The sequence below is a fragment of the Mus pahari genome, chromosome 11 (genome assembly GCF_900095145.1).
Source record: "Mus pahari chromosome 11, PAHARI_EIJ_v1.1, whole genome shotgun sequence".
NCBI classification, from domain to species: domain Eukaryota; kingdom Metazoa; phylum Chordata; class Mammalia; order Rodentia; family Muridae; genus Mus; species Mus pahari.
In genome coordinates this window covers 29,019,284-29,042,764 of record NC_034600.1, presented here as the reverse complement: position 1 = coordinate 29,042,764, position 23,481 = coordinate 29,019,284, and the positions used below count along the sequence as shown (strand labels likewise).

The 23,481-nt window shown below is 42.5% G+C and overlaps 1 protein-coding gene across 3 annotated transcripts in view; it reads left to right on the top strand.

Moving 5' to 3' along the window:
* The window catches only part of Arhgef28 (Rho guanine nucleotide exchange factor 28), a 310,662-nt gene extending 289,470 nt beyond the window's left edge, over nucleotides 1-21,192 (top strand). For all 3 annotated transcript variants that reach the window (XM_029543876.1, XM_021208391.2, XM_021208393.2), the window contains one exon: nucleotides 19,964-21,192. In XM_029543876.1, the coding sequence (XP_029399736.1) occupies nucleotides 19,964-20,127 (164 nt within the window). In that variant the 3' untranslated portion in view covers nucleotides 20,128-21,192. The remainder of the gene's footprint in view (nucleotides 1-19,963) is intronic.
* The last annotated feature ends 2,289 nt before the right edge of the window (nucleotides 21,193-23,481 follow it).

Here is a 23,481-nt window from a genome sequence, read left to right as displayed (position 1 = left end):
AAAGGATGCATGTCGCTAGCCTGGCAATCCATGACATTTGCAGATGGCAGGATGAGGGGTAGCGTGAGATGAGAAGTCAAGCGGCTTTCATGCACATGGCTTTGCCAGAAGCGTCTGGGTTCTGTGTTCGGAATCTTCAGCCTGTCTTCTTGTCAATTCAGATGGATGCTTATAGCTAACTGCTTAGCTGGGATGGCTCTCTCCTCCTAATTTTAGCATGGTAAATATGCATCTATTTAATATTAAAATCCTATGAGCCTAAACCCTGAGGCATACATACAGTGGGTCTTTATAAATGTTCCTATGCTTCTGTCTTTAGAATATTCTTGCAACAAGAATATGCAAGCCTGGCACCTATTCCATCTGATTCAAAACCAACACCGCCCCCCTTCCCCCCACTTTATAGAAGCTAAAGGTTTCTAAAGCTGGTTTACTTCCAACGAGTGGATTGAATGTCTGACTTGGAATGGATTTATGCCTACCGAAAAGTCATGTATGTTTGTCCAGATTGGCAGGATCATTACAAATGGAGCCTGTCCTCTATTTTTAGTTTCTTCATGCTCCTGTTCAACAGTAATCCTAAAATAATGCCGTTTTTGTTTTACATATGCAAACTTCTTGCCATCAACTTGAAGACTGGAGAAGAAGAAAGACAGTGTGGTGATCATTTTATCCAAAACATGATGGTCCGTTAGCAAGCATGTAGTAATGGGGTTACAGTACAAGGAAGTGAACTTGCCTATTAATGTCTCCTGAGATCTGTGACCTAAAGCCATGGTCACCATGAGAGCTTGGTCATCTTCCAAAAGAGTATTTAGCCTTTTTGTAGAGTGTTCCACTCAGCTACTCTGCTGTGAACAGACACCATGACCAAGGCAACTCTATAAGGACAACATTTAATTGGGGCTGGCTTACAGGTTCAGAGATTCAGTCCATTATCATCAAGGTGGTAACATTGCAGCATCCAGGAAGGCATATTGCAGAAGCTGAGAATTCCACATCTTCACCTGAAGGCTGCTAGCAGAATACTAACTTCCAGGCAACTAGAATGAGAGTTTTATAACCCATACCCACAGTGATACACCTACTCCATACCTCTAATCCTGCCTCTCCCTGGGCCGAACATACACAAACCATCACAGCTACCTACAGAATTAAGATTTTACATTTGGTTTTTTGTTTTTTAAAGATTTATCATTTACTTATGTGTATAGATATATGTGGGGCTTAGTTTTACATCAGCTTGACACATGTTAGAGTCATTAAGAAGAGGGACTCATAAGTGAGAAAATGCTTCCATAAGATTGGCCTGTGAACAAGCCTGTAATGTACTTTCTTGGTTGGTGAGTGAAGTGGGAGGGTCCAGTCTAATATGGGTGGGACCATCCCTGGGCTAGTGGTCCTGTGTGCTATGAAAAAGCACACTAAGCAAGCCAATAAGCAGTACCTCTCCATGGTTTCTGTGCCAGAACTTGCTTGTGGCTCTTACCATGTCTGAGTTTCTGTCCTGATTTCCTTTGATGATGGACTGTGATATTCAAGTGTAAGCAAGATAAACACCAAACTTGGTGTTTCCTCCCAAACACTCATGGTGTTTCATCCAAACAATAAAACCCTTAACTAAGCCTGTGTGTGTGTGTGTGTGTGTGTGTGTGTTGCCCATGGAGTCACCTAGCATAGATCCTAGGTATTAAACTGCATATCTCTGACAGAGCAGCAGATACTGTTAATTCCTGAGCCATCTCCACAGCCTGCTTGTGTTTTTAAACTTAGATGATGCTCAGCCTGAGGTAAAGCATTGTGAAAACGCTGACTGACTTTTGTGAGTTGCTCTGTTCTGAGCTGGCTTTGAGTCAGTTACTTTCATGAACAGGAAGGAAATACCTGAAATCTCCATTGTCTGAGGTGGGAGCAAACACTACCGGGAAAACTCACGTTAAAAGTAGGCAATTTGGGTGGACAAGATGACTAAGTGGGTAAAAGTATTTGTTTTGTTCAATCCAAGGAACACACAGAAAGGTGGGAGGAGAGAAAAAAAAAAAACTCTACAAATGTCTTCTGACCTCCATACATGCATGCTGCAGCATGCATCTCCCCTCCTGACGTCAGGCGTACACACATACACTATAATAACAATCAAACAAATTTATAATAACAATAACAAATTTCTAAGTAGTTTGCAGAGTTATTGCATTGTGGTAGTTTCTATGATTCTTGGTAAAATATAGAAGGATTATCTTTTACAAATGTTCCTGCCAGAAAATTAAAATATTTCCTCTTTATATGTGTCAGATGACAGATGTAGACATTTGGATAAGGAGGTAGGATAGATAGATATGCCAGAATCAATCTCTTCCTACAACTTAAAAGACCCAGTAACTATCTCATTATCCTACTGACAGGATGGGACCAGGATTAAATTTTTTTTTAAATTAGAGATCAAAGTGTGCTCACCATAGAGCATCTATTTCATCAGACAGACAGACTCCTTCTGGGGTGGTTATTTTCAAGATTTTTAGTGAGATCATTGTTTGGTGACATGGTTCAGAAACATTCCAGAAGTGTTTTACAGAGGGTTTGGCTAAATGACTGCATCAGCACTTGCCCAGAACCAAACCAAACCAACCTGGTTGGGTTGAAACTTACTAAGGATTCTGTCCGTCTTGGGCCAGAATGTTGACAAACTTAATCAGACCTGACATGTCCCCAGAAGAAGAGCAGGTGAGGTGATTTTTCTCCACCATCCAGAGATTGGTGAGAAAATTGATAGGTGCTGCCAGTGCCTGCAACCGAGTTTGAACACGAATAAACAGGCTCCCTTTCCAATGTAGTGAGCTTAGGTGCGTGTACTGGCGTCTTAACGATACACAAGGATGGACGTGGAGTGGATGAACAAGTGAATGTGAGGGAGAAAGAAGTTGATTTGTATTGGGTAGCGGAGGGGACACTGTCATAGTGATTAAGGCGGAGGACCTAGGACTTAGGCCTGGGTTCAGATTCCAGCTCAGTCACTTATCTATGAAATTTTAAACTGGTGTTTAAAATTATTTGGCGTGTCTCAGATTTCTCATGCTCCTGATAATATCTCCTTTGTGGGTGGTGTAAGGATTACATAAGGCAATAAATGTAAAATTCCTAGGATTTAGTAAACATCACTGGTGATATTATTTCTGTGGTGAGAGAGGTCTGAGACATTAGGAGATGCCTCTGGTTACATTGGCCTCCTTCCATAGTGCTCTCTGGTGATGGGAAGTGCCTCTTGTGCCCCATTTGGGGCGACACCATTACATCTTTGCTAATGTTCCATAACTTGACTGGTTGTCTGGTCTTAGGTATTATGTGATTTTATTTTTAAGTTCCCATGACAATATTGGGAAATGCTGTTGAGGAGATGGCAGGAGAGTTTGTATACTCCTGTTGTATTCACATGCTCTGCTAATGTCTCAAAGTGCCACTTCCCAAGCCTGCCTAACCATAGCCTCTTCCTCCACAGCCCAGCATCTTGCAGAACAGTTTTTTTTTTTTTAAAGGCATCTTTTGGAAATACTGATGTCACTGAATGTTGAAATCAATTCCTTGCATGTGACACACCCTTCAAATACAGCTCCCCCCCCCCCCTTGGGAACACTTGAAATCCAAATGACATATCTCAGCATAATTTGGTCCAGGGGTTGTGTTTTGCAACCCACACCAGGCACAATGAACTTCAGACAGGGTTTTGTTTACAACAGCTCCGTACACAGGCACACACTGAGGATGCTGTCAAGGGCTGTTCCATCCTCTTAGGACTTGCCTGGGTCAGCCTTATTGGCTCCTGGAGGCCTTCTGTGTGTGGAAGTTGGCCAACTTGAGGAAGTACAGGAGGTTATGTGGGTCCTCATAGAATTTTAGTCTTTTTTTTACCTCATGGTAAAGATGGTAAAGGAACTCTCCAGTCAAGGTGTTCTGGTTCCTTTCTGCAGCAGACTGGTACCCGAGACCCATCAGTTTCCTCTGTCATGAGTATCCTCACATCTTTATACTTTGACATCATCATCCTACCCCCCCTCCTCCTTCAGGGTTACTCTGGGCCATTTTCTTCCAAGGGCCTCTCCAGACATCCTCAGGAGTCCCTCACACGTGGCTCTGTGGAAGCAAACAGAAACTTTGGTTTCCTTCCACAAAGTTGCCCCTGTATTCCTCTCCAGACAGTGCAGTGCTTTATATAGCATATCAATATGTCAAGGTATAAATTACATTTAGTAACATTCTTAGCCGTTAAATTGGCCATCAAGTTTTATAGAAAGAATAGCAAGGTACCAAACATATCTATCAACCCGGAGAGCCCACTTAGGCTCTTTCTCAGTCATGCCTCAGACCAGCGGAGACCACACCTATACTTCCTGTCACCACAGGCTAATTTTGCTTTTCTAGAATGTAATGGAATCAGTCAGCCCATAGCTTTTTGTGTGCCTGGCTTGTTTTTGCCAGTCATGTTATTTTTGAGATGTATCCGCGTTGCTGCATGGGCCTGTGACAGGTTTCTTTGGTTTACAGAGTAATCTGTTGATGATTATACCTGGCCTGCCTCTAGTTTTTATGTATTTTGTAAATTGTGTTTTTATCTCTCTTGAATAAGTGCCCAAGAGTGGAATAACTGTGGGGGTAGATGCCTGGTTAACATAAAGAAACCATGGTGAGGTTTTGAAAGTAACCTTGTCACTGTTAAGTCTCTTGGATACTAAGCACAGATCAATTTCACATTGCTTCCTAATGCCCAGCCCAGTAGGGGCACACAGTAGGGACTCAGTGCAGCCTAGCCTAGTGACTGGCACACAGTAGTGACTCAGTGTAGCCCAGACCAGAGAAGGGTACACAGTAGGAGTTCATTGTTGCTCAGCCCAGTGACTCGCACACAGTAGGGACTCAGTGTTGCTCAGCCCAGTGAAGGGCACACAGTAAGGACTCAATGTTTATAGAAAGACAAATGAATAAGATGTTCAAATTCGTCTTCATTCTGAAATACCCTCTGACCACAAACAAATGCTTTGTTCATTAAGTGAGGCAGGGATTTCCCTGACTTATGTAGGTTCACTAAGGTCAGGCAAAGAATAGGGGAACACAGCTCCCCCTGTTCTCAAGTGAGCCTCTTGTGTCAGGGTGGTATGGGAAGGGAAGCTAGCAATGCAGGTTGATATGGAACCGTAAAGGAGACTTGATTATTAGGAGTCGCCAAGCCTTACAAAACCTGAAATTAAAATTTCCCTTCTCTTCTATTGCAGACCCTGATTTTCCAATTCCCTTCCTTTTTAGTCCCGCACACTTCATACAAACAGGACATCTTTGCTCGTGATATCTTGCATTGCCCCGTTACAATGGCTATACACTTCATTGGAATGACCTTCCATGAAAGACTGTTGACATCTTGGTGAACATTTGAGGTTCAGTTCAGATGCCTTCTTCTCCCCCCCAAACCTGTCCTGGCCACCACATCTGGAACCTATTCTGCTCTAGAGAGTTTTAGATGCTGTGCATCAGAGTAGTGTTCGTTAGCCCCCGAGCAGGAAGGCCCAGCTATTGAACTTAGCTGTATTTCTGCCTTGTTATTCTACAAGGGGACCAGCACCTCCATGGCCACAAGCTTGAGGGCCTTCAGCACAGCAGCAGGGGATGTCAGTCCTGAAGGGAGTACCCGAGGCTACCAAACGTGACTTAAGGGAGTACCCAAGGCTACCAAATGTGACTTAAGGGAGTACCCGAGGCTACCAAACATGACTTCTGCTCTTGCATCTTTCACTAATAAGGGGTGAAATTAATCTGGCCAGATGGGTGTTGTTTCTTGAATAGAATTGTTTGTCAAAGAAACAGATCTGTGTCAAAAGAGGAAGTGAAGACACAGCCTTGGTCTTTGTCACCTAGATAAGCAAAGGCTGCTAGCTGGCTTTCCATCAGCTCTGGTCTGGGGTCACAGGTCAGGAAATACAAATATCAGCCGGTACACAGTTCCATTTTCTGTGCTTATTTATAAGACAGCCTTAAGTCAGCTCTCTTGAGAGAGAGGTTTCCAAAGAGATAGTCTCTCTCTCTCTCTCTCTCTCTCTCTCTCTCTCTCTCTCTCTCTCTCTCTCTGTCTCTCTCTGTCTCTCTCTGTCTCTCATCTCTCTCTCTCATCTCTCTCTCATCTCTCTCATCTCTCGTGTGAAGTTTAATCTTTATTTTCACAGTTGTTGTTCTGCTTCTGTCCCCAAAGTGTTGGGATTACAGGTATGCCCCACAACACCTGGCTTGCTTTTGATTGCTGTTTCAATAGTTTAAAAGAAAGAAAAACTTATTGTTTCCCTCTTTCCTATAAACTTCCTACTTTTGTAATTGTGTAACTCCTAAAGTATTTTCATTTTAATGTTTAAAAATGTAATAATCTGTGCTATGATAACAAGCTTGGAGAGAGCCAAGGTATGAGACCTTGCTCAAACCATACATGATTGCTGTGTATTACAATTACACCGTGCTTTTTAAATTATAATCTTTTTGAGCGACATAAACGCAAGGCTGTAATTAGAAATGATACTTCAGGGTTTGGCTTCTTAGCAAATGTCATTTTAAACAAATGAGAATTACCAAGTTAATGTTTCTCATTAAAAACTATGAAGCAAAAAAAAAAAAAAAAAACCCAACCCTATATTACACACACACACACACACACACACACACAAATGCCAATTTTTCAAAAAAGAATGGGCCTACAAATTCTTCAACATCCATCATTTTGCAGTTAATCAAGATGGGAAAAAAAAAAACCCTCATTCATAGGCACTGAAAACAAAGAATTGGATTTCATTTTTAAAAATCTGGTAATAGCATAATTACGAAGAAGCAGGTAGAACTAATTAGCATGGGTGTGTTTGACTAAATTGCTTGCCTTCTTCTGGATTAAAGGAAAATACCAAGTCTGGTATGCTGGAGAGTTTTAGCAGCTGCTTTCCCCTCTACTGAACCAGTAAGCACTAAACGCAGCATTAAAATTCCTAGGTTGACTTCCTGCCTTATTCAGCTGGCAGAGAAATGATTCTTCTTCTCTCAGCAAAATGAGAAGCGTAACTCTTTCAGCGTGGGTAGCGTCAAGCTGCTGGCAGTTTCCAGAATGCCTGCTCTGTTGTTGTTGTGCTTAGAAACTCCCAGGAGCCGTAGAAAGATCCAGTACCATGATGATACCGCCTGTAGCTGTGGGATACTTCATCCAGCATTTCTTGACTTATCCTTCCCTCTTCCCAGTCATACCAGGATTTGATTGTTCTGTTTTATTTAGGATGAACACACCTCTTGTATACCTGGCTATGTCATAAACAGTTTCAAACAGACCCAAAATTAACAGAGGAGTGTAGTAATTCCTCATATACCATCACCAAATTTCAGCTAGGCATTTTTCATTCAGATTCCCACCTCCCTCAATTCTGTATTTAAAGTAAATTGTAAACATTTCCATACGTGTATATTAAGCCCTGAACATTTCAATAAATATCTCTGCTAGATAAGGCACTCTTTAAAAAATATATTTTATTTTATTCACCTAATGATGATTATTTGCACATATGATTGTTGCAAATAAAATATACCGTAGAACTATCTTCAACTTATAACAAATGCTTCAAGTGTGGATTAAATAAGTTTAATGCCCATTCATACCTCAGAGTAACTTCTGAAAGCCAAATATAAACACCAGTTACAAAATCTAGTCTCAGTACTAGAATTGCTTCCTATAGCTTGAACAATTAAAATACAGCATCACATGCCTTTATATTTCAGATATTCACCACACAATCTTCCCCTGAAGGAATGTCTGATGCAAATGTTTTTTAACACCATCCCCACACCTAGGGAAAAAATTGACAGGAATTCCATATCAATGTGTGACAGCTGTATGATTACATTTCCAGGAGTTTCACAAATACCATGTGTGTGTTTTTCTAGTTATTAAAAATAAGCTATTGAAGTAAACACTACGTTGCAGCAGCAGCTCCTTCCTGTGTAATTGATGCATTCATTAGTATAGAAGGTTTAGTCATGAAGAGCGGAAATGTAGAGAACAGAAAGGCTAGCCACTGAAGTGGGATGCAACCTTGTTGGTGGAACAACAATATGAACTAACCAGTACCCCCTGAGCTCATGTCTCTAGCTGCATATGTAACAGAAGATGGCCTAATCGGCCATCATTGGGAAGAGAGGCCTTGCAAACTTTATATGACCCAGCACAGGGGAAGGCCAGGGCCAAGAAGTGGAAGTGGGTGGGTAGGGGTGCAGGGGCGGGGGGGAAGGTATGGGGAATGTTCAGGATAGCATTTGAAATGTAAATAAAGAAAATATCAAAAAAAAAAAAAGAAAAAAAAAAAAAAGAAAGAAAGAAAGGCTAGCCACGCAGTGAGTGCTTTGCACTGTTTGGCCACACTTGCTTCAGGTCACTGTGTTTTTTTCCCCAGGGAATGGTGACTTACAGAGAAGGCTGTTTGCCCTCCTGTGACTCTCAATTTCTTCTTCAGAGCTGACTAACACCTAACTGTGGTTAATATCATCTCAACATGATGTTTTCACTCTCTTCCCTAGGCACAGATGTGCATTCATATCCCATATGTCAACCATATTTTTTTGTTTTATTTTTGTAAGTAAACATTTCATATCAGTTCCCAAAGCTAGGATTCCTTACAATGTTTCAGACCTGTTTGTGTGATTGTTATGTACTGGTCTTTCTATAGCTGGCTTTTCTGTTTCAATGTATGCATTTATACAAGTGTGTGATACATACTAATCCAACTTATGAAGGCCAGTGCATTCCTTGCCTTATGTATGAAGAAGTTGCATAGATCCTATGCTTTTCCATTACAAATTATGACCAGTAAACACTCAGTCCTTGTGCACATGAATGAGAATTTATTTAGAATATAACACTCAGGAGTGAGAAGGGGTTCTTAGCTTTGCTGGACTGTGTTTTGTTTTGTTTTGTTTCTACAGCTGTGTAGTGAACTATTGCTACTGGTGCCTTTGACTCCTAGGACTTCTGGTCCTCTTCAAAGCTTAGCATCATTAGGATGCTGTGGTTCTGCAAACATAACACATATATAACAATGAGGTGATGTTATTTCCTGCCGTTCTGTCTGAACATCACTGAGAGATGGTACCCTTGCATGGGCAGTAGCTTTTCACGATCCACCTCCTGTGACTTCAGTGTCAATGCCGTTGCCGCTGTTTAACTCCTATGTTCTAGAATTTCTAAAGATCCACTCTTAGAAATTCCTTTCAAATTGGCTCACTACAGTTTCTCAGAGAAGTAGCTTTCAAAGAAAATCTTTTTACAGTTATATGTGACACTTTTAAGATCAGAAAGAGTCCATTCTCTTTCTCCCTCCCCCCTCTTCTTTCTTTTCTTTCACTCTGTCTGTCTGTCTGTCTGTCTGTCTGTCTGTCTGTCTGTCTGTGTGGTGTCTGTCTGTCTTAAATTTTAAGTGATGGCTCCTTTGTCCTTCTGCTCCAGTATGGCCTTGTGTTCTCCCTAGCTCTGTGCGTGTCCTTTCATAGTTTATGCCCTGTGTGGAAACCTGTGCGCTCAGCACCCAACTTCCTTCTCTCTAATATATGCCTTAATAACAGGCGTGTGTGTGTGTGTGTGTGTGTGTGTGTGTGTGTATGTGTATGCCTGTGCATGTGTATATGTATGATGTGTGTATGTGATTTTGTGTACATGTGAGAATGTTGTGCATGTGTGTGTATCTGTTGTTACGTGCATACATATGTGTTGGTGGGGGAGCTGCTTGCCGGAGGGATGTATTTCCTAAGAAAAGATGTAGTGAAAATAAACTTTCTAATAGATTGAAATATTTTACCTCATTTATTTTGCCACCATGGCATGTAGCTTTTAACAGTTCGCCGGGGATCACAGCTTGTTGGGTTTGGAAGGGTTTGTTTTTCCGCGTCCCCTGATTCCTGATGAGAAGTCTGACCTATCTGGCCCTTGATTGTTCCTCTGTGACCTGCTTAGCTCTAGAGGCTTTTAGAACCATCTTGTGTAGATTTTATAGAACCATCTTGTCCTCGCTTGTACAAATTTTATGATAGCTGTCTGTAAGATCGTTTGCTAAAATAATTTTTATGAGTTATTCATTGGGCCCTTTTCACTCAGAGATATGTTTCCTTCTGTTCTGGAAAATTGTCTTTCCCCTCCTCCTCTTCCTCCTCTTCCTCCTCCTCCTCCTCTTCTTCTTTTTCTTCTTCTTCTTCCTCCTCCTCTTCCTCTTCTCCTTCTCCCTCCTGCCCTTCTTCTTCTATACTGCTTCTCTTTACTTACGTCACAGGAAGTGCTTTTCCATAGAAGTTGGATCTCTCCAATTCATTTTTTTATTATTATTTATCTCTCCCTTTTCCATTTTTTCATATTTCTTTAAATCTTAACTCTGCTATTATCCCACCGACTTTTAAAGATATTTTTGCATGTGTGCATATGACATGTGTGTGTGTCTGCATGACCCATATGCAGAAGTTGGAGGATAACTCAGGTGTTGGGCCTCACCTTCTACCTGGTTTGACACCAGATCTTCCTTGTCCTCCTCCCTGTCCACACCAGGCTAGCTGGCCTGCAAGCTTCTGAGACTGGTCTGTCTTTGCCTCCGATGTCTCTGAGACTAAGATCACTGGGGCCCATGTGCACTGCTCTGTCTGTCTGTCTTACCCATCAGCTCTAAGGATCAGAGCTCATCTCATCAGGTTTTACACAAGCACTTCACTCACAGAACCATCTCCCTGATCCCCATGAAGTTTTTCCAACTTAGCTATCGTTATTTTGACTTCTGAGAAACATTCCTCAATTTTCTTACTGTTACTGTTTAATACACTCTAGTTTCATATTTGGAAGGCCTCTTCATTGAAGATGCTAATCATGGGTTTTTGGGGGGTTTGCTTCAGCTTCCCACATGCCTTAGACTGGTCTCTGGCTTTAGTTTAGGCTTCTTCAGTAGTAGTTCATGTGGTAGCTGCCATTTTGGATTATAGCAGTTGAACTGATTGACAGACGTGTTCAAAGTATGTAGAACTGTGTCTGGTGTGGATAAGAACTCAATACTTTATGTCGATTTTGTTCTTTAATGGTTTTCAACAAGCCTGGATATTTACAGTCATATATCATCTTGAAATCCCTTTTAAAAAAACTAAACAGAAAGCTGAACCTTTTCCAGCTAAAATAATGAAAAATAGTAAAGATTACCTTTGTAAGAAACGTGAGATGTTTTTTAATTAGAGAATTTCACCTCTGCATCTGTTTTGGTTGGCTTTGAAAAGTGGCCCAAATAGTACATTAGGAAAACAGAGATCCTACTGACATTTGTACACTACTGAAGTTTAATATATGCCATTATAAGTTAGGGAATGTTCACGGTGTTCTTTGTAGTAACCATTTTCTCCATTTTTGGTTGACCGACTTTTCCTTTTTCACGGACAGATGACCATGATTCCTAATAATTTATAGCTTATTATATTTGGGTGATTACCCATAATTTGAGTAAATATATGGGTGTGTGCTCTGCGGCTAAACGTTATCCTGTGTGTTGTCATAGGGGGAGAGGGAGGGCTACTGGAACTCCAGGTTCACCAATGAGTGGATGGAGGCTCTAGCTAGGTATTTCGATGGTCATCAAAGGTCAAATGATATTAGTGACTTAATGTCCGAAGACCTGCAGAGAAACCCTGCCCTTCCCGTGTGTGCTGGTAAGTGTCTGCCAGCCTGCAGCTCTGCCTTCCTTTTCCTTACACTGAGATTCGGCCAAGGTGATGAGACTTCCTGCATTCTTATCTTTAAGTTGTTTTTCTGATTTATCCTACTTGCTCTTGAACTATTTATTTATTTCATGTATAGGAGTACACTGTAGCTGTCTTCAGACAGTAGAGGGCATCGGATCTCATTATGGATGGTTGTGAGGTACCATGTGGTTGCTGGGAAGTGAACTCGGGACCTCTGGGAAGAGCAGTCAGTGCTCTTAACCATGGAGCCATCTCTCCAGACCCTTCTATTTTCTTTTTAATGACAACTCTTTGTTCTTAGAACCAACCTTATCATCAATGCCACTGTCTCTGTGCACTGTCTTTAGAACCACATTCTTTCTTAATCGTCTCAAGACTCAATGCTGATCAGTGACTTCTGTTACAGAAGCAGCTTTTTGTGTTTGTCTTTATGTCTCTGCCACTAGTTCAACACACACACACACACACACACACACACACACACACTACTCATTTATAGTCACTCCTGTTTATTTTTCAGGATGCATACAAGGCAATAGACTTCACTGTGGCATTTACATATGTGTGTCATACTTCACTCCTGATCTCCCCTCCTCCCTTCATGCCCCACCCCCTCACTCTACCTCTCGTAATCTTCCTGATAAAATCATTGGAATTCCAAGTGACTGTTCTCCTGGTGAGTCTGATCAAGGTAGTTCCGATTTTTAAACCAGGTATTCACTAATGCATGCATTCATCTGATAATGTATTGACATCTGTTCTTACTATAACTGGAAGTTTACTTTGATATTATCAGGTTAGATGAACTACTTTTATGTCCTGTGTCTTAAGCATGTTAGTCTCAAATGGATTCAATCTAGAAAGGGCAAAGATTAAAATCCAAATTTCAGAAGAACCTCCCTTAATTCATTGCTAAAGGTAGACAGGCCCTGGGATATCAAATGAGATGCTTTCTGGATTAGAATTCACCTAAGAAATGTTATTGGCTTTCTAGGCAAGAACAAAGACCATTTGGAATCAGTATCAGTTTTTATAGGGACATATAAATGCAAATTAAACTCATGAATTTTATGGGCAATTTTTTACATCTTTCTAAAGCACACGGAAACCCATACATGAACCTGCCAATGACTTGTTATCCCATTACACTAAAATTGATGTAAACATGCTTGCATCTAGGCGAGGCCCCTAATGCACCACCACAGTGTCCCATTTATATCACATATATAGAAGCTACAGTGTAGGAACAACAGAGAACCTTTTATATTATTAGGATCCAAATATACGAAAGGCTATTGACTTTTAAGAGTAGCCATGGCAATTTTCAAACATACACAAAAGCCATTTGATGAATTCCATCTACCCACAGCCAGCTTTAACTCTTACCAACCCACAGCCACCCTTGGTTCTATTCCCCTTTTTCTCTCATATTGAGTTATCTTAAACATATCCAAGACAGCTTACCATTTTATTGGAAAAATATTTCATTATCATTTTCTGAAAGAACCCAGTTTTTCATCTCTGTAATGTCATTATTACACCCAAAACAATATTGACAATTGTGACTTAAACTCTTAAACTCAAGCTGTCTGTGTGGTTGAAAATGATTGTCTTATAAATAATACTGTTGATGATTGTTTTGAGAAAATAGGGTCCAAATGATTTCATATGTTGCCTTTAATTGGCATATTCCTTAAGAGTATTTTAACCCTAAAGTTCTTTTGCCTCTCTCTTTTAACGTACATTCTTAATATTCAATTTCTTTGTTGAAAAAGCAAGTCTGAATTTTCTGGGTTAAAAAAAAAAATCCCCATTCCAGAGCTTGCTGACTGTATCCCCATGGTACCATTTTACATATTCTGCAGCTGTGTATCGTTCCTTTGAGTGAGCATAGACTTGTGATGGAATGCAGGCCTCTCTCCTATATGGAAGCATCTCTATGGATGGATGGAGCTGTGCGTTTCCTTCTCATCCCATCATGGGGCTCAGAGTGTCTGCTCCCTTCCATGACTCTGATGCAGAGCTTGAGCCCTGGTCCAGCTGCCAGCCTGACCTACCTCCCATTATGGAGTTCCTGCTCACTTTTCTCTTCACAGTTTTCAGCAGCCACTAAGGAGTCTGGCCTTGCTCCACTGTAGTTCTGCGCTTCTGGATTTAGAAGACCTTACCTACTTCTGCCCTTTCACCCAGGGTTTATTCTGGCATCTTGCTCATTCGTTTTCTCTGCAGTCTATAATGGAGTTATAGTTCTCTAGTGCCCTAGTCTGCGTTTATTTCACAGGAAAAAAAAATACTGTCTGGGGCCCTGTGAGAAGAGAACCCCTGAGCTGGCATTGGTTACACTGGGGATGTTGACCATCTCAAGAGCATTAAATACTGCCAAAGTCCAGTTTTCAGTCACAATGATAAGAGCCATTGTCAAACAATTTACTTTCTTTATAATTTCAATATGCTCATACCACATAGATTCTCTCCCTCCTTCCCTCCTTCCCTCCTTCCCTCCCTCCCTTCTCCTCTCCCTCCCTTCTTCCCTCCTTCCCTTCTTCCCTCCCTCTCTCTCCCTCCCTCTCCTTCCCTCCCTCCCTCTCTCATTACTTTATTTCAGGTGCAGTATTGGTACACAAGGACTAGGGAAAAGCAGAGTCACAGCACTAATTTAGAATTCTTTTTGTTTCAGCTGTCAACTCTAGAATGCTTTTCACATCAGAAGCCCACATCCTGTTTTGTGGCTCACTGTGGAAAATCGAATTGAGCAAAATTAGGGACAAAGACCAGTTTTCCTTTGCTCTGAAGATACCTCAAGCTCTGTGCAATAAATGTTTTCCATTGGAGGGAAATGTTGTTGTACATTAATGCTCCTGAGAAAAAATAATGATTGCCAGTGACACCATCAGGAAATGATTTTTTAGATGTTTCCAAGTGGAAGCATGAATCAGTGACTAAATGGGGATACAAATGATTCTGGAGAATTGAAACATTAATGATAAAGTTGTCTCTTGGAGAAGAAGTTATTCTAGGATGGTGGGACTTTTGAGTTTGGGGACATGCATGAGGGACATAGTAGTAGTAAGACACAAAGTCAGAAAGCTTGATTAAAATAAACAAGAGCAGAGCCATGGCTCAGGAGACCTGGAGTTCTGTTGTGTGGGGTAAGAAGGGTTAAACAGTGTGTCATCCGTGGTTCAGGAGTAGACTAAGCATGCTTGCTGCATCCCGGGTGTCTGGGTCCTCGGCCATTGCTATGCTGCTGGGTTCATTCAGACCTTGGCACCGATGCCGAGGACGAAAGTTATAGTGTTATTAATGTTAAATAAAACTTTCATTTCAAAATGGTCGTGATTGCAAGTGGCTATTCCTGAAGGATGTGGCAGCACACACTAGTAATCCCAGTATTTGTGACGCAGATGCAAGGGGGTCATGAGTTCAAGGTCAGCCTGAACTATACAGTGAGACTCGATCTGAAACACACACACACACACACACACACACACACACACACACACACACACACGCGCGCGTGCGCGCATGCACGCACACACGGACACATACATGCACAAGAAAATAAATAAAATGTTTTCAAATACAGAAAATTCAGGAAAAGGCAGAGAATATGTTAACTAAGTGTCTTCAAATTAGAGACAAGCCTTGTCTTGTTGGCAAGTGACTCTTATATTTGCTGGTCACAAGAGCAGAGATCAAGTGTAGATTGCAGCTATGAATGGTACTAGTTAGTTTCCCAGCCCTTTAAGGATAATGTGTGGGCTCTGTTCAAACATGTGTTGTTGAGAAGGCTGAAGACAGATGAATGGAAAAAAACATGACTCCCTTATAAACATTAATTTAAATGCAACTTCATGTAATGGATTTGATTGCATTGTGAATTCTTTTGTTTTGTCTTACCTCTAGAATGTTGTTTGTAGAGTCACTGAACCCAAACAGAGGATTTCATGATTTCAGCCCAATCCTTCATGACTTGCCCAGGGCGACATTTCACCCCATGGTGTAGATTTGAATCATTTCACAGTTTATGAGTCACTTTGTTCATCGTAGATATAACACGATGATGGTTTCTAAACCATTTGTAGGCTGGTCAAGAAAATAGCTAATTATCAAGTTGGCTCAAAATGATACTAATTATGGCGATACAGTGGAGGGCCAAATGTCTTCAGTGTGTGTTAGAAATTCCAGTATTAGGGAGCAGAGGAAAGGATGAAAGCCACGCCCAGCAGCATCAACAGGCAGGCTGTCACCAAGGGTGACCATCTTAGGGTTGTGCATGCATGTCCCTTAGCCAGGGTCGTGTTCTTTTGTACCAAATGTCTACAAGAGAAAGAAATGATATCAGTCAGATTGAGACAATCTCTACCATTTGAAGCTGCATTAGAGGGCTAGCCTGGACCCACAGTGGCCCTCACAATGTGGCTGTGGAGATTTCTTCTCAAAGTTAACATTTTAGGGTGCAAACCGGTAGCTCAGGTCTGAAGCAGACGAGGCCCCGAACGGTCTACTTTTCCACTTGGGTCAGCCAGACTTTTGGGTTTTAAAATGTGTTTCAGTTTATTTGTCTCTATTTTAGGCTTAGTAATCCTGTACTCTGTTCTGTTTCCAGAGATGTGGTGAGGTTCAAATTATCCTGTCAGAAGGGAGAGTGTTGCAGTCTGGAAACTGTGTCTCACTAGAGTAGCGTCTGCCTCGCAGGTCACTAGATCCTGATCCCATTAATATTTCTTTGTTTATTAAAAAAAAAATAAGGAAGTTTTCTTTTTCTCTCCATGAATCATCAGGCATTTTGATCACCAATGAAACGGAATAATTTCATTTTAACTCCCCAAGAATTCTGCTTTCTGAACCGGCGAGGTTCCATTTGAAGAAATATACTTTCAGTTTCAGGTTCTGTGTAAGGATCGCTTTCTTCGGGGTAGAATAAAATATGGAAAAGGTGGCTGGCTTTCAGAAACACACAGTTGCTCTGCTAAAGTTCTCTCGCGGTAGAAATAGAGTAATAAGATCAGAAATCACAGAACGGCTTCCATCTCAAAATCAAACTGCCTGACCCTGTGTGCATAGTTCAGGTAGAAACGAAGAGAAGGAACAGGGAGCAGGAAATTGTGTCCCCCTGGGTGACACAGGGCCACACAGCATCCAGCTGGGATGGCCGAGTCCCCCTGGGTGACACAGGGCCACACAGCATCCAGCTGGGATGGCCAGTCACGTTAGGGCCCAGCGTCCTGGTAGAAACAGTGTTCTCTTAAGTCTTCGTCCTCATTCCAAAATATTCTGATTAAAGCCCTGCTCCCCACTGTACGTGTGCAAGTGTGCGCAGGCGCGCACACACATACACTCCTGTCCCATGATCATGATTGTGTCTCAGTCTTCTGGAACTGCAGCCAATCATTTTAAAGATAGGAGACATTTTTTTTTTTTCCAATACACACTTGGTTCTTTGGCTTGCTTTTTTGGCTTTTCTCCTGAAGCCATTAATGAGACATCCCAGATTGCCAGACTCCTGGGCATTTTGGACTTTGCTTCATCCAAGAGGCTAGGAGCTTCATGGATTACAGGAGTGTGCCGGGGGGGGGGGCTGTCAGATTTCAGCAATCAGCTCCCAACCACCCTTCCATGGGTGATTTTTTTTTTCCATTCTCAGTGTAATGGTTTGTGTGTCCTGGCTGGCCCATCCATTGGCAAGGGCTGGCCTATCCATTGGCAAGGGCTGGCCCATCCATTGGCAAGGGCTGTCCATTGGCAAAGGGGCAGAGCTGCTGCAGCATAGATGACCTGTCCGACCTGCCAGTATTTGCTAGATGAAAGTGTTGAGATTTTTTTTCTTTCCAAGTTGTTTTGTATCAACATCAGCTGTTCCAAGAGGGAGAGGAATTAAGATCCTGTGAACAACACCATGTCCACAGACAAGCATACCCTGTGGTCAGATAGGGTGGGGAAGCACTTCTGGTTGATTTGTAGCCTTGCCCAAGTTGATTTGAAATCATTGCTTGGGATCTTTGCCTTTGTCTGACCTGACCGTGTAGGGGAGGTTGCCAGGCCTGTAATTACTACCCCCTTGGTTTAGCAGGGCTCAGTACATCTTTTTCTTTGCTATCTTGTAGAGAGGGTGAGTAGAGAGAAGATATTAGACATGTAGGATCTTAGGACCTGGAAGAGCTGGGCCAAGTCACTTCCAGCTCACTGAGAAGTGAGGTCATGAGACCCAAGGGAGGTGTCTTTCTGGAGCCCCGAAGTCCTCTAAGATGAGGTCTGGGATACTTCAGCTGTGTGATGCTGGGCAAAAAGTTGAACTAGCCTGAGCCTTGGTTTCCCAGTTTGCAAACTGTGGGTTACATTTTGAGTTGCAAAGCGATGCAGAACGTAAAAGACTTGGCGCAGCTTTCGGCTGGTGGCGAGAAGATGCTGACAGATGCGATGGCTCCTGCTCAGAAGCATCTTCAACAGCCTTGAGATAATGCGCTCCTTGTGTTTGGGATACAGGACTTAAAGTCACATTGCCCCAGCGTAAGAGGTTTTCTTCCTGGGTTGGTGATGAGGTAGCTCAATTGGTAGACTGCCTGCCTAGCATGTATCCAGAACACCCTGAGTTGATCCATGGTTCCACATAAACTGAGCATGGTTGCTTGTGTCTGTCATTCCACAGCTCAGAAAGTCAGGAGAATTGGATGTTCAAGATCATCCTTGGCTATCTCAGGATATTAGAGACCCAGTTTTAAGGAGAAAAAGAAAAAGAAAAAAGAAAGAAAGAAAAGAAAAGAGTTAGGCTTGGCCTGTGTCTTTGAGGAAGCTGAAGCAGGCACCCTTGTCTCCCCACCCTACCCTCAGGGTCCTCCATTGCTTCAGAGTCATGTGATCTGACTCTACCTCCTAAGGCCCTGGCTGCTCTCCCCAGTCATCCCCACCTCATACTGGAAAAAAGGAAAGACCTGAGGGGTAGCAAGAAGATGAAGCCCCGTGGGGACATTCTGCCCTTCCTTTTTTACCCAGCCATCCATACTGCGTTCCCTAGCAGCCACGATTCCTGTCTGGAGGAAAAGGTTAGAAGCGTTTTATCATGAGGATGGAGATGGGTATGAGAGCCGTCTAAATAACGGTGGCTTAGGATAAAATGTGGCAAAGGTGATAATGGTTCCATTTTGATGACTGAAATAGAAATAGGCCCCAGGATGACCTGCCCTCACTCCACGTGCAGATCTGCGTGCCTCTGCCTTTAACTGGAAGCAGCTTACCTGTAATTTTGCTACCTCGGGGAGGTTGGATATTAGGAGAAACGCCATAAAAATGATTTGTAGCAAGTATGTTTTTTTTCCTTCAAATCAAAGCACCCCTTCATCTACCCCCTTAAAGCACGATATAGAAGCTTTTATCAGAAAAGGGGAGACAGTGCCTGCTGTTGCTAGGCAACCAGGAAGGAAAAAAAAAAAAAGCTGCAAGCCCAGCTACAGTCTCAGTTAGCAAGATTTTCCCAGAAACCTAGCTGCTCTTGCAAAGCCCTTTGTGTAGCATTAGCAGACATGTATGGTGGGTGGAGAGATGGTCTTCTTCACTCTTCGGCCCCCTTTTTTTCCAACCCCTTCCTTGCCTACACTAGTGAACCCCAAGATAAATGGAGTCTTGAGACCATGTTTTTTTTGTTTGTATGGTTGGTTGGTTTTTTTGTTTGTTTGTTTGTTTTGTGGAGACAGGGTTTCTCTGTGTAGCCTTGGCTGCCCTGGAACTCTCTCTGTAGACCAGGCTGGCCTCGAACTCAGAGAACCGCCTGCCTCCACCTTCAGAGTGCTGGTGTGCGCCACCGTGCAGCCTGAGACTAATTCTTGACTTGAACTTGAGCATTCTGTATGCATCTGAAGGGGGGTACATACAGAGTCTGTGATGCGCGAAAGGCTGTCTGCAGTTTTGGGGTTTGAACCTCAAATCACTTTCCCTGGCAACAGTGAGTGTGGCCGGTCTCTATGCACTTGGCACCCCCTTAAGGGTGTTCTGTGAAGGCAGTTCTCACTCCTGAGGTGCTTGTACCCATACCTGAATACTGATGTCCTCACTAGATAGCTGCTCTGTTCCTCTCTTCCTGGACTTGGGCATTATCTCTCTGGTTGACCACAAGGTCACTCCACTTCCTAATTCTGAGGCAGAAAGTGTCATCTGTCTTGTGGGTCCCAAGTGGAGTCTCCTTATAACCTATGATGTCTTTCGATTGCAGATTTGGACTCCTTCCAGAGTGAATCCTCAGATCCCCAGGACTCGAATCAGCGTGGCCCCCAGCCACAGACACTCACAACAGAAGCAAAACTAAGTCTCAAGATGGTGGCTGGACACAGTGGAGATGCTGGAGACGGAGCTGAAGAAAACATTGTTTACCTCTGATTGTGTGGCCATTTCTTTTTCCAAGCAAACAAACAAACAAACAAACAAACAAAAAACCACTGGCACTTTGGGGAGAGCTTTTCCTCAGCCCCATCCTCAAGTGTATGATTCTCTGTGCCCAAATTGCTTTAAGAAGAATATTTAATATTTCATGCACGTTCAATTTTTGGCATGAGTCAAGTAATTAAATTATTAAAAAAAAAAAAAAAACCAACCCAGCTCCGTGTGTGTCATCTTTAACTGATCTCATCCACTTTCGAGTTTCTAGAGGAGAAACTTCACTTGAGTGAGCCGAAGGATGTGAAAAGGTTGTTTTCACTTTGAAATTCCACATTACGTCGTGTACCCCATTCATCTGGAGTGTGAAATGCGTTTTAAGATAAAAGATGAAGCCATTTTGATTTGGAGAATGATCTTCCCCGGGGTTGAATTTCCGATATCACATCAGCCGCTTCTTGCGAGTAGCCTTGATACCACAAAGAAGGCAGAGGAAGTTTTGGGAAAGACCTTTTCTCACTTGGTTCTTACGTGAGAATGTCGGGGCCTTCAGAGTTGGGGTGCTGTCGCCCTCACTGTAAAGCCCCCGTGTCCTGTCTAAGAACCTGTTCATTCTTGGTGGGCACTGTACAGGAACATAGTCTGGACACGCTTGGGACCTGGGTCACCCTGCTTCCTGGCTCACTTTCTTGAACAGATGTTGCTGGGTTCTGACTCTCTTTAGCACCATCTTTTAGCCCAGCCTGGAGCCTCCAGCATGACACCTTAGCTGTAAGTAGTGAAACTCCCAAGAGAGAACCCTCACTTGGGCCTCCTAGGCAGGACTGTCAAGGACTACCGTTGACTTGCAGGAACCCAGGCTGCAGGTCAGAAGGACAAAGGGGCTAGCTAGCTCATGGTGAAGCTTGCTGCCTGTCTGCCTGGGCTTTTCTACAGAAGGACAAAGGGCACTTCTTGATTTCAGAGTACCCGTGGCTCTCTGTGAGAAAATAAACCAGGAAATGTTCTCATCTTGTTCTTTGGAAATATTTGTCTATGTTCTGGTCAGTGTCAATAAATATCTTTTGCCTCATTATTTTACTCCGTAAATTTAATATTAAACATAGGACCATAGCAAAACACACATTTCACACACGCAAATTGGTCCTAATGGAAACCGAAAAGGAATGGGGTTGGGGGCAACCATTAAATTCATCCAGAATTGCAGCAACAACAGGGGAGACATGGTGGGGTGGGGTCGCTCGAATCCCAACTTATTTTTCCTGAAGTTATAAATTGTCTCTATATTTTAACAGGTCAAATCTTAAAGTTTTAAGGGCTCTCTTTGGAGAGGTTCTCTTTTGTAGCTCCTGTATATCTATGCTTTTCTTAAAGTGCATTAAAAAGTCCGGTGACTAAGTTTTCCCCAGCAGGGATAGTCATTAAAATTCGGACAGCTTACTAAAACTCTTGTTATTTTACTTCTGATGCAAACTCCTAATGACATGAGCCCCATTCCACCCCAAAGACACCTAGGGAGAAAAGTTTCTTTCTTTCTGCATGAAAGCTGATCTCAGAATCCTATACACTTTAAATGGAGGGCTTACAGTTATTTCTGTCTATATCTTTGCTCTGATAACTATAAATATCTCTCTTTTTTTTTCATGATAGAGGAGATGGAAATAGTAAAAGTATGTAAAGATGTTAAAAAAAAAATCCCCATGGAGTTCTGCTTTAAAATCTGTACTCAGTTGAACTTCAGGCTGTGAAAACCCAGGCCTCCATGCCACACTCTTGGGGCAGCTTGGACAGTTTTTGAGATGCCGGGATTCGTAGGTTCATCTTATTCATGCTGTTATTTAACGTTTTGCTGTTTTAACTGATGCAGCTAGGTGACCAAGTTTCCTCTGGAAGTTCTTCCTTTTCATGTCTTTACTGTGTAATGAATCTGAACGGCTCCTCTGTCCACCACACCCACTACTATGTTAAACAGATAGCTACAGCTGTCTCGATAGCAGATGGGGTGAGTGTGCTTATAGAAGCCACGGGAAAAGCCCACAGTCCTTTCATCATAGGGAGAATGTGGCAAGAAGACCTTTTCTGTAACTCAGGAAGTTGGTCCTCGTCGGACACCAAATCTGCTAACATCCTGCTCTCAGACCTTCTGACTTCTGGACTGCTGAGACATAAAATTCTGTTTAAGTTACCTAGCTCATGATACGTTAGAGTAACCTGAACAAACTACAACAGAACGCAACAGAGGATGTTGACTCCCACACAGATTCACTAACCTTCTGAGAAGGCTACTGTCTCCCAGATCATAGATGAGTGTCTCCCACAAGGATCCGCTATGCCCTTCACGGTGAAGCCTAAAGGAAGCTGTCATTCTTTTGTCCTAGGATGAAAAGCATATTGTTCTGTCCTTTGCAGGTGGCAGGAATTTAAGCATCACCTCAAGTCCAAGTTACTCTGCATTTCCTCAGGATGTGTAATAGCTATATCCATCCACCTTCCGGCACTCACAGCAGGAGCCCTGTTCTTTCAGAGAAATATAAAAAACACTTGCTACTAAAAAGGTGTATGTGTGTGTGTGTGTGTCCAAATGAGCATGTCATGTAAGTTAAGAAGATAACACAATTCAGTCACAGATAATAGGTAATAAAAAGGAATATGTATTCCTTCCCGTGACCTGAGGTGATTCTTCCCCCACCCCCTCTGTCGTTCCCATCAGAAGGCCGCAGCTCACAGCACTTGAGAGGATGGGTTTGCAGCAAATTCTCCACTTAACTGGCTGTGTGTCCTTCATGTTCTGCTTCACCTCTCTATTTCTTCCTCTATAAAAATGAGGATAGTTGCCTTATAGGATTGTTGTGAAGATTAAACAGTTAAGCATTATGGTTAGAACAGAGAGTCACTCCATATATGGTGTCTACTTCCCTAACAGTCTACTAAAATTTGCTCTTGCTTGCCAAAAGACATGAGTGGAGAATTATAAATCCTTAGAGATGGCTAGGTACGAGACTGGAGCAAGTGCCCACAATGTTAGCTTTCAACTTATTTGCATCCCTAAACGTCCTGTCTCTGACATGGTCAACAAACATTTATTGACTGCAAGCAAGAGGTGAAGTGTTCTGTCAGGGACAAAATGAAGATGAGTAGGCACGCGCACATCTGCATGGACTGATGAGCAGATGATCCTAACAATGGCACGGAAAATGACATGGAGACATGCAGGATGCCATGAGAAGTCAGAGGAAGAGGACGCTGGTGGTTGGTATGTGTAGGACTGGGGATGGGGCATGCTAAAGAAAGAGAAGCCTGAGGCTTGAATAATAGAGAGAGTAGATAGAGAAGACATTTCCAGAGAGAGAGAGAGAG